This window comes from Macrobrachium rosenbergii, chromosome 4, assembly GCF_040412425.1.
Source record: "Macrobrachium rosenbergii isolate ZJJX-2024 chromosome 4, ASM4041242v1, whole genome shotgun sequence".
Taxonomy (NCBI): domain Eukaryota; kingdom Metazoa; phylum Arthropoda; class Malacostraca; order Decapoda; family Palaemonidae; genus Macrobrachium; species Macrobrachium rosenbergii.
This window is the reverse complement of record NC_089744.1, coordinates 3,542,941-3,555,000: the sequence shown is the minus strand read 5'-3', so window position 1 is coordinate 3,555,000 and position 12,060 is coordinate 3,542,941. Positions and strand designations below refer to the sequence as shown.

Genomic DNA, 12,060 nt, shown 5'->3' with positions numbered 1-12,060 from the left:
CAAAGTAATTTCATTTTGTCTTCAATTCATGTAACTGAAAAATTAACAAAGCTGGCACTATAACACCACACACAAACATATCAATATTACTTTTTCGAAGGTATGATCTACAGAACAAGCACAAAACTGACCTTGAACTGTAGGAGTGGGCTCATCAGGATTAGCTAACACTAGCCATCGATTTACAAATGCAAACTCAGGTTGATCGTAAACCATCCCAAGCTCACACTGAAAGATAGAAAGTTTAATAGTAATAGATATATTTCAAAAAGTATGCTCCATAGAGACACTCATTAGTTTACTCCAGGTGGTAGCCACCACAAATTTGCTTTGATAACTATTTTCATTGGAGGCATGGATACCCTGCAAAGTATATTTCATCCTTTCACTGAATTATTTAAATTTGAGGCTCTAACCTCAAGTCAACCATAAAACCAGAAATTTATATGTAATACTTTCAGAACTACCATGGGCTGAAGTTTCAAACAGTCCATGAAACTGCACACACGTTTAAACCAGATTTATTCCATATTCTGATTAAGTGCATCCACCATTGATATTTTTGCCAGTCTTGCAACTTGTTTTCATAGATATCAGCCATCTCGTTACTTGAAGAAATGAAGAGTTGGATACAGATAGAACATGTGCTACAAAACATTGGTCTGTATATGCAATTTTTACAAGAAAAATTATAATATACTAAACTTTGTCTCATACAGGAGACTCACTCATTAGGTGGGACCATTATCAAACTGTGATGAAGAAAGCTTGGCAAAATCAGAGCATAAAAATGTGGCAAATTTCAAGAATCACAGCCACTACCTGGGACAGTCACCTTTTCAGTAAGGTATATGACCAGGGGAGGGTGACTCATTAGGTGGGACCATTATCCAACTGTGAAAAGAAAGCTTGGAAAAATCAGAGCATCAACATGTGGCAAATTTCCAGAAGCACAGCCACCACCTGGAACAGTCACCTTTTCAGTAAGGTATACGACCAGGGGAGGGCGACTTCTGTAACCTCCTAAACAGAATGGCATATTGTAATGCATGGACTGATAGGGCCTTTAACCAGAGTTTAGTGTTTTGTATGGAAGACAACTGGGAAAAGTAAAGGAAATCTGTTAATACTGCTTAACTCATCGTTAAAACAAACAGCTCAGAAGGTACATCAAAAATTATTGTTTCCATGATAACTAGGTCTACACCAGACACCCTACCTTGTTTTAAGGAAAGTAGAAGTAGGACCATACTCCAGCCACGGTTTTTGAATAGATTAAGGGCTGTCACTGTACGACAGAGAGACAGTGAAAGAAGACCATGCACACTGCACACAGTCTGGTCCATGTAGTAAAGGTAATGACAAAAGCCTTAGGGCAAGCACAGAAAAATTCGGACACTGAAGAAATAAGACCTCTAACACAGACTGCGACTGGCACTAGTGCAGCGGTGGCCACAGAAGTGGGAGTGTTCACTGAAGCTGGAGCAGGAGCAGGAGCAGTCAATGGAGCCAGAGTGGTCATTAAAACAAGTGCAGTCATTGTAACAAGTCCCAGAAGGGTTATCAGAAAAAAAAAAATCACGGATTACTGTGTACTGTAGTATTCTGGCGGCATAATGATCATAAGTAATGTAACAGTAAGGGGAAAATGTCACTGAGGTGAGTTTGCTCACTGTAGCTAAAACTGTCACCAGTACTGGATGTCAAAAGATGGATGAAAGCAGATGACTGAATAGACCTCTGGATGCTCAATGCTGATTTCTAGAGTTGGAACAGCAACAGGGACTGTCACTGGGATAGTTTCAGTTACCATAGTGGGAATGGCCACTAGTGCCATAGCAGTCAAAATAAAAAAATAAATAAATAATCAGTTGATTAAGAGTCACTGTTCTGGCTTTCCAAAACAGAGGGATGTTACAATTGCTGACGGTTACAATCCCAAAGTCTACTGGCACTTTTGTATGGAGGCACAACCTTGAACATTGATGGTTGGGCTAAGCATGTCAACCTGCAGTCCCTGAGAGAAAAACTATAAAGTTGACCAAGTAGTTCTTTGGAGACTCAGTCACAACTGAAAATGCGGTTATCATGGTAGGGACTGTCACTGAAGCATGTTAAGTTACCCTAGTAAGAATGGTCACCAGTACCACAGGTTCTGGCACGACCACTTAAAAAGGTTGAGAATAAATTCTGTCCTTTACAAAATCAGTAGTTATAAGCAAATATAGGCAACTAAGGATCAGTGGGAAATACTTCAATCATGGCACTGATGACATATTAACCCAGGCTGAGACACAACCACATCATTAAGGGCAGTCACAGTCAAGTGATTGTCCAATGGTATAGCAGTAACAGCATCAGACACCAACAAGGAAGAAGCAAGAAAACTAGAATGACGTGGCCATATCTCAATCACCGAACCAAAAACTTGCCAAAGTTGTGACAGCATCAGTTCTAAGGCCTTGACACCCATGGATTGCAAGCAGCAGACTAAGCTTGCCTAATTTCAATACATCATGTTCACAAATTTTCATAAGTACAGAATATAGGGATTACTTATGGAAATACCATTATCTGTGAGAGAATATCCTCACTTGTTATCATATTAGGTATCTTCTACCATTTCAAAGATGAGTGTAATCAGCTGCTCCTTTTTTAATATAGAGAAGTGTTAATCTCATTATTTGTGCTCATAAACTTAGCAGAATTTTACTGGTACATTAGTTACATATATAATTTTTTCAGTATCAAGGACTCTTTGCCTATTCTTAAGCAATAAATGCCTCAGTGCCTGGAACATACTCCATTTATTCTTTGAAATTTTTCCATACCTTTTGAACTGAAGTTTTACTGGGAATAATGAAATGCCATTTACACACATTTGTCCCTTATGTTAAATTTTGATAACACTGATACCAGTTTTGTAATGTTCCATCAATAATAATAATAATAATAATAATAATAATAATAATAATAATAATAATAATAATAATAATAATAATAATAATACCAACCTTAAAGGAGCCAATCAAAGTACATGATCTGATCCCACTGGAATTGCAGACCTGCAATAAAAACCTGCCTGCTTATAATGAAATGGTATATTCATTTTAATGTTGCAGTATATATGAAACAAGTCATTTTGCAGTTTTTTCAAAAATGACATAACATAATTACAGACCTGAAGTTCCAAGAAATCCTCCAAAACTTCATGAGGTAATTTTTCTACTTGGAAGAAGAAAATTTCATCAAACCAGGGGTTTGTGGTGCCTTTATGAATCCTGGTCTGCTTCGTTTCTCCATCAAATTTTATTCTACAAATTGGATTCATGTTTGCCCCAAGAAGCTGCCTCCCCTCCACAACCCGGACTCTGATCTAAATTTAGAAAAAAAAAGAAAAACATTTTGATATATGTTCCACAATTATATTGTCAGCATCTGGACCTGTACATTTGGATGAAGTGAAAAAACTACCAGTACTTTCACTGATGCTAATAAAGTACAGTGACAGAGAAAAATTGGATTGTGGTTATTCAAATCTTTTACATTTCTGTGTTCAAAGGCAATTCAACTCAAATCTCTACTTCAACTTATACTGTCGCAAAATTATTAGTTTTAATCAGAAACATCAACACTTTCAGTATGCAAATTTTATTCACTCATCCCTTAGTACAATTCACACAATTATGCTTCACAGTCCAGTGTGCCCGCTAGGTACATTAACTTTACTCCTTTCCCCATTTTCTCTTCTAAAACATTTCAGGCACCCAAAAATTTCTCATTTCAGGTAAATTTTACAATCCTAAGCATTTCTTTTCATACCATCTGATACATCTGGCCAACAGAACCAAGTTCACTACCAAGTTTTCCCCACAATAGCCTCATGGACACTAGTGAATATTGTTTCCTTTACTACCTTTCTAGTCACCGTAAGGAGTTTGGAAATAGGAAGAGCATCTATTTGTAAACCAACTAAAATCAATTATGAAATGAGCTTTTCAAAACAGAAGCAGCTGGAGGAGGCTCCTTAAAAACAACAACCTCAATTAGGGTCACACTGAAAAGAAGAATCTAATCAGTTCTGTCCTTTCCATGTCACTCTTCCAACCTTTCGAAGACCTCTATTTCTGATTCTGCTATTAAAACCATGGCTACTACTGTACATATATCAACTCCCATGGGCCTCCTTTTATGCATTCCTTTGCAGTTTAACTATGATAAACAGCAAAGGGCATAGAACTGGTTCTTGATGGACACCATCGTTCATCTAAAATTTTTTGGACACACCTGCTTGTACGCTTTATTGGGAGTTTAATGAATTCAAACTTAACCCAGTTGTTGAGAGGTTTAGACACTGCCCTGACCTGACCCAAACCACAGACTTCCCATTACAACACAATAAAATTACCACCTTTATGACTCACCGTAGCCCTAAGAAAAGTTAAAAAAAAAAAAAATAAAGAAACTGGATTCAAGATTTGCAATGAAAAACTGAATAACATATCTAATCAATGGTTTACACTACAAACATTAGTTTCATTTACACAGCATGTACCTGGAACTTGGTTTTGGCGCTGGAAAGTGCATCCCGGTTGCGTGAGTTCGGAGTACCCATTTGTGGCATTCCACCTTTTGGCACACTTTCTGCACTTGCATCAGGTGCTGCACTTATACCTACAAACAGAATTAGGAGTAAAAAGGGGTTACAATATAAACAACGCATATACAGTACTAATATGCCAATTTCTATAACTTTTACGATCACAGTGCTAAAGAATAATATCAAAATTAGTTACAAAAGAAGCAAAAATGTAAGAAATGCATTTCAAGGCAACACGCATTTATAACATCTACTTTTACAAGTTTAGGTTAAATTTATCAACACACTCATGTCACATACATGCATATGCATTACAGCAATGAAAAAGCTTTTAAAGAAGGAACGTGCATGAAGAAATTTCTAAGCTTTAAAGTTAACATGCAAAGTTTCACAAATATATACACAGACCACAGCAAAAAACAAAGGAAAGAAATCAACAGGCAGCATTTCACTACAAATGATCAAAATTCAGAATCTTAGATTCATCTGTGAAGTATCCCTATACGGTTCCCTTACATGCATCAAAATGTTCATAACTGCATGAAAAAGATGCCCATTCTATCACTTTTTACAAGATCATTTCAAAACCTAGCTCTCTAATATTATAATGTTGCAGTCTCATGCCAGTCTAGTGATGGTGAAATCTACTCCTCTTATGAGAGTGTGATGTATCACAACGACTGAATTTATTTATGAAATTACTTTATATGTATAACGTAGACAAAATCATCCATTATTTATACGAGTACAATCCCAGCATTCTTTGTTCATATACAGAAAGAATCAAATTGAAACATCGAATAAATGCAGCAATGCAGGCCATAAACTCATAAAGCATCCGTCAGCAGTGAGAATGAATCTTAAGTTTTTCCTGAATAATTACTTGATTTACTTGAGCCTATAGGAATACATCCAGCAAGACCCTTGATTCCATCTTTTAGTTTATCTTTTTTCTTGCCACTAGTCTTGTCACCAGCAGATGAAGAGGGCTCATGCATCGCAACGCCATTCTCCCTACCATCTGCCAAGTCGGAGGAGACTGCTGCCGACCTGGCTGCTATTGCACCAACGCTCCCGCCACTTCCAGCAGTAGCTACTCCTAAGAGGGTGGGATACACAAAGCTTATGCCTATGTAGTCATCAATCTCTAATAACACATAACTGCTACTACATTGTCATCCTAATGTACACAACTACAGTGAACATGATCAGAACTCAGGTTCGCCCTCTTCTGTAAAGTGCTTTATCACAAATCTGAATGATTTCATCAGTCATCGAGCTTTCAATACCTGTGGCTAGACTGTGCATCAGTTTACATTTTTAATGATTTCAATTATAAAATAATGAAATTTACCATATTACTGTAGAACAGCAAATTTCAGGGAATCAGTCACTCTTTTTCAATGGAAAGATTAAATATTCAAATAGGTTGCAGGACCAATGGGTTTATAACAAAAATTCACAGTGATTTATTACCACTAACAAATCTGTTTAAATATTCAATATAAGCGCATAACTCTTAACCCAATCACTGATATTGTAAGCTCTTAATCCCTAAATTATCATCATATATACTTTTGATAGTTCTCATAAATCTGACACTAAACTGGTGATGGATGATTTTCAGTCACAGTTTCTTCTGCACACATTCTTTAACTTTGTGTCTGCAAATCCCTTACAGGTCCTGCAACCTAGGCAAGTTTTTTACATGAAGGCCAAAAAGACACACCTATATATATGATTTTCACAGCAAAAATTCTGTTTTTCATAAAGAAATACGGAAACATAATTTAAAAGATTCACATTAAAGCAGGAGGTCTCCAGGAAAAATAGAAGAACCACTGCCAGTTTCAATTTCTAAGTGCTGAGTCAAGGCAGCTCCCAACTAGAAGTTGCTACAACTTTTCAGCTGCTTCTCATACCTACATACAAACAATAACCAAGATTAGGTTAAACACTGTCACACATCTTCGTCATCAATGCTTTTGTCAAATTTTTTCCAATCACAAGGTTGGATAACTGGTGAATTTCCTCCCTTTTAGATACTGTGTTCTATCTGCTTTGATTCTCATCAGGTTAAGTCCTCATATACCCTTTTGCTATAATTTGGGTGGATTCTGCCACTGCCATACTTGCCACTTAAAGTCTTTGGGATTTCACTCTGTTTCCCAACCTTTTATTTGTAATAAGATTGTCCCAATGTTCTCTAGCCCTCAACCTCAGCATTTTCTAAGCTCACCTCTTCTGAACTGCCCTCTCCTTTGCCAAAATGTCTGCTAGACAGAGAAGCTTTGCATTCATTTGTAATTCAGAAATATACAAGCTCTTCACTCTAATATTCAAGTTACTCCATCCTACCAGCACAAATACACATTCCCATCCATCCTCTCATCCAAGCCTTTTCACTTATCTTTATGTTCATCTCTCCTCCAACCCAGATTGCTCCACAATATAAGTATTTCATCTTAACTGCCACCATTTTTCCTCTTCTTCTGCATTCACTAACCAAATTTCACTTCCACAGTTAATCTTTCTATTTATCTCAACCTGTTCTTCCTTGCACACCCCTCATCAGTATCTCAAAATATGTACCATTCCTCCCACATTCCCTACCCCTTATTCTCTGTGAAAACTCATCTCTCATGCTACAGTTTTCCACGAAATTTACTCCAATTATTTGGTTCTCTTAACACCTCTATTTTTGAAACTCCCTCCTTTCTCTCTATTTGATTATCCCCTTGAGGCCAAGTAAAGGTTTTTTCTTTGTTCTCTTTACTGCATGATTCCAAATAATGTTGCTTCAAAGTATCTAAGAAACTTGGAAACAAGTGTTGAGAAAAGTTAACCTAAATCTTAAACAGATTTGATGATGAGTTCATTATACAGAATCTGTGCACTATCATTTGCTTCTGCAAACCCTCAAACAAAACAATAAGCAACCTAAAAATATGTGACTGAAAAACATGCTAAGCTATGAACGCCTTTTTTAAAAAATCACTGGAGACAGGAGAATCTTTCCAAACCTCACAAGAGTGAGTACGGTCCCTGTCACTTAATACAAACTTAATTGGTTGTGGTATACTATCTAGTATTTTTTGTTTTCTTGTCTGTACAGTATTCTGGAATTGAGTATACTGTAAGGAAAGATGCAAAACCAACACATCCAAGACAAGGAGTTGGTAAACTCCTTAATAATTAAAGATAACAGTTTCAAGCTGATCCAGTCTTCACTAAATTGCTAAGAAAAATTTCTGGCAATATTTAAAAATAAAGTGAAAATAAGCAAAAAGAATTTTGCAATCAAGTTGCAAGAGAAAAAAATTTCTTCCTCATGTAGTTCAATCCAGATGTGTTTGTATCAGTGAACCTTTTACTGCACATTGAAGATGAACAGGAACAATATGCTTTACATGTCCACTAACAAATTATGACAATTGTAAAGGAAAACAAAACTTGATGAAAAAGGGATTTTGACAAAGGAAAAATCTATTTCTGGGGGAAGACCTGTGTCAATTCCAATCTTAGCAATATTTATACTTAGAAATGTGTGCTATTGGAACCATTTCACTGGGTGACACAGGTCGAGCCCAGAAATACCCTCTTATGACAATTGTAAAGGAAAACAAAACTTGATGAAAATACCCTCAACAGTGTGACAAATTAAACTAGAACTTATCACTCTGAACTATATATATATTAGAATGCGTTGAATAGGCTAAATGTAAACAGACTGAACTAGAAAACTTGAGCCTGTGAAATGTGCCTCCAAAGATATTAAAGACATCAAGTAAGTAGACAAGACAAGTGAATAAAATAGAATAGAAAACAGAATTTAGGCCAAAGGCCAAACGCTGGGACCTATGAGGTTATTCAGTGCTGAAAAGGAATTGACAATGAAAAGGTTTGAAAGGTGTAACAAGAGGAAAACCTCGCTGTTGCACCATGAATCAATTGTTAGATTGTGGAAAGTAAGATGGAAGAAAGGGAATGTGAACGGAGGTGAAGTAAAATGAATGAAAGGGGGTTGCAGCTAGGGACTGAGGGGTCGCTGCAAAGAACTTTAAGCAATGCCTACAGTGCACCACATAAGATGCAATGACGGCTCTACCCCCTATAGGGAAGACAAGTAAAAAAAAAAAAAAAGCGACTTCCAACTTTACACTGATCAAAATTTATGTTATGGAACAGTGAATTTACTGAAAGGTAGACTTTATACTCTTCACTGGATTGCTTTTTTTGCAGTTCTAGGTGTTTACTTACATGTGTGGTGATTAGGCTAGCCTTCAGTTCCAGTCACAGGCATACTTATTGGGCAAAGAACATGAACATTGCAACCACCCCGGATTGTGCACATCAAAGATCACTGGCAACTTCTTGGAAAGCCTTGGGCTCACACAAAAACATATCAACACAGGAAAGCCTGATCACCATGGGAGCCTTCTATAAAAATATTCATAAGGGTAAAAAGTCAATCATATGTAGTACAGACAAAAGCTTTAAAACTTAGAGGCGCGGTGGTATTTCTCACCTATTTGGAAGAGAATGTCCAATGTTTTCATAAATTTCTTAGTTCTCACTTAGAAAACTGAAGCGATCAGTCAAATTAGGTAATGGTTTGTACTTCTTTTAACACAACAAGCTGGTACATATTTTTTCACACAAAAAATTTCTTTCTATTGATGAGATGCCCTTCTGGCAAAATAATTTGGTGAAATGTCCTCTAAGCCAAGCATCTATGGGTGAAATGTCTGTTGATGTACAAAAAGTTGGCCACATGGCAGAGAATTGATCAAAACCACCTCTTCCATGTCTTAACTCAAACAATGTTTCCTTAACGATCCTTCTTGTTCTCTTTCAAAGCCCTCCCCTGATTTTCCCCAAAAACAAGAATTTTTTATCGCCGGATTCTAAAACTTTAAATTCAAATTCTAGATGAAAATACACTGGCACATACAGTACGTCACCAATCTACTTGTTCAGGATATCTTCCTGCGATTCATAAACCTGTGTCTCCCTGTAAGTCATAAACCCAGATATCTTGTGTTGGCCATACCACAAGAGTTTAGAAACATGGCCTCTACCATGGACAAAAGATTTTCTAAATACTTCACAGTTACATATCTGATACTAATCCTCAAGGAGCTTTAAAGCTTAGCAGCATGCCTTACAAATGTAATGTTCTATATTGAGCCAAATTTTTGCACTGAATTTTATGTGACCATGCATTTTTATTAGTAAAAGCAGATGAAAAGCATTATGTTATAATCTGGTCTGCACATGAATACCCCTGGTATAACTAAAATTTTTTTTTCTTATATTGTATGATTATGAATTTCATAACAAATCTTGTTTAGCAAATACAAACAAATGGTTTACACATTGGTAGCTGCAGATCAAAGTGACAGCCACAGAGACATTAGTAAAATGAAGATGCTACTACCCTGGAGTATTAGAGATCTTCCTCAAGATGGGTACAGTGGCATATCTCTCACCGAATCCCTTCTGTTTAGCTGAAGCTTTGCTCATTATACTGGTGCTTCTGCCCTCAATCAAAGGGGAAAAGGGGGGGAGAGAAAACAGTAATTCAAAACAAAGCAATGCTTTGTTTTCACAGACCAAAGATGGGTGTCTAATGAGGTGGGATGCTATAAGTAGTGAGAAACTCTCATGTCGTGACGATGTTACCAGGCAAGAAGATATTGTATCGGAATCTGCATTGCTTTCAATCCACTTGAGGACATAAGAGGGTTGAAGGTTTCAGATTCTGTGTTGAACCCAACCAATTCGGTAGATCTTACCAGATGCTGCCTGACTTGCCGATAAGAACTAGTTATGTATGTACCGCATTTTGTTTAGTACAATAAGGCAAGAGTAGAAGTCAAGGCCAAAATACCAATCTGGGAAACTTGTACAGTACCGAGAGATACGGTAATATTCCAATGGAGCAAAATGCAAAAAGTGAGATACTACGGTGGGGGCAAGAAAACAAAGTAAAGTACTGTACTGTGTTTGATGACTACTGTGCATCCCTAAGAGATGGACAGCATATCCGACTTTCCAAACACTGATATAATGGGAGAGCATACCGTAAGAATGACTAGTAAAATAGCAGCGGACACAAGTAGAACACTCTGTAACATCAAAAACGGCAATACTGCGTCAGAACAGTTAATATTGTGGTTGGCACTGAAAACACCTTGCAAATAATGAAACTTATTAGATAGACAATACTAGTAATAGAATAACAATTCGAATAATGGAATACCGGTATAACAAGGTATAAAATAACTGTATTATGGTAGAATAGCTGCAGAGTGGTTGAATGTCGTCAGTAATGCAGGATATCAGTAAAAAGGTAGGACACCAGTAGATCACCAAGTATAAAAGGTGCTACACTAGCAGAATATCCAAAAGAAACATCTCCGAGACAACACCTTATCTGAATCTGAGGATGATCACCTGGGGAAAGCTAAGAGTTTCAAGGAAACAAAATCATCTCCCCTCTGGATGTAAAAAGAATGGATTACAAACCCTCTTATACAAGGAAAACGCTGGATCTCAAAGGAACAGGGCTTCCATGAGAGCAAATACTTTTAAGGAAACTTTTGATAACTGGAAGAATAAGACAAGTTAATGGCTAACTTCGTATCATAGGCAGCAGCATGGTTGAGGGCCAAAGACGTGTCGAACAGCTGGAGGTATCATGAGAAGCATGATGCGAGGTACCAGGATCAGCATGGTTCAGTGCACAATAAAAACAAGTGAAAAATGCGCTGAAGTTTCTTCGGTGCAATCGAGGTTTTCTGTACAGCCACTACAGTGTATAATCAAGGCCACCGAAAGTAGATCTATCTTTCGGTGGTCTCGGTATGCAGTATAGCTGTATGAGCCGTGGCCCATGGAAACTTTAACCACGGGCCGGTGGTGGCCTGGCCTATATCGTTACCAGATGCATGATTATGGCTAAATTTAACCTTAAAAAATTATAACTACTGAGGCTAGAGGGCTGCAATTTGGTATGTTTGATGACTGAAGGGTGGATGATCAACATACCAATTTGCAGCCCTCTAGACTCAGTAGTTTTTAATATCTGAGGGCGGACAGAAAAAGTGCGGACAGACAGACAAATCCGGCACAATAGTTTTCTCTTCAGAAAACTAAAAAAGTACTCCAGCAGGTACCTGTACAGTACCATGAGGACCAAGGCTTATGCACAACTTTAGGAGCTCTCTGTTTTTCAGACTATATCTTTCAACAACTTCGCTTGTAAAATGATTTTCTCAATGTACTCAAGTATATTACAGAAATGTCAGCAAATCTGCTCTAAAAAGTTAAGTCCTTCTATCACATCACAGATCTTGGATTTATTTTCTAACGGAACCGTACAATTTTATTTACATAAGTTCATCTGTTTCTCTCTTTCAGCCCTGACGTCTTTACTTTTCCTTACTGCCAATCTA

The 12,060-nt window shown here is 37.2% G+C and overlaps 1 protein-coding gene across 23 annotated transcripts in view; it reads right to left on the bottom strand.

Annotated features, from left to right (window-relative positions):
* LOC136829827 (myoferlin-like) overlaps nucleotides 1–12,060 on the bottom strand; it is a 115,255-nt gene that overhangs the window by 56,595 nt on the left and 46,600 nt on the right. For 11 of the 23 annotated variants that reach the window (XM_067088905.1, XM_067088985.1, XM_067088956.1 and 8 more), the window contains 4 exons: nucleotides 4,556–4,674; nucleotides 3,182–3,376; nucleotides 3,015–3,065; nucleotides 132–228 (listed from right to left, as the gene is read on the bottom strand). In XM_067088905.1, coding sequence (XP_066945006.1) covers nucleotides 132–228; nucleotides 3,015–3,065; nucleotides 3,182–3,376; nucleotides 4,556–4,674 — 462 coding nt within the window. Of the gene's footprint in view, nucleotides 1–131; nucleotides 229–3,014; nucleotides 3,066–3,181; nucleotides 3,377–4,555; nucleotides 4,675–5,483; nucleotides 5,700–12,060 lie in introns of all 23 variants that reach the window. The other 12 variants (XM_067088830.1, XM_067088866.1, XM_067088804.1 and 9 more) reach the window with 3 other exon arrangements.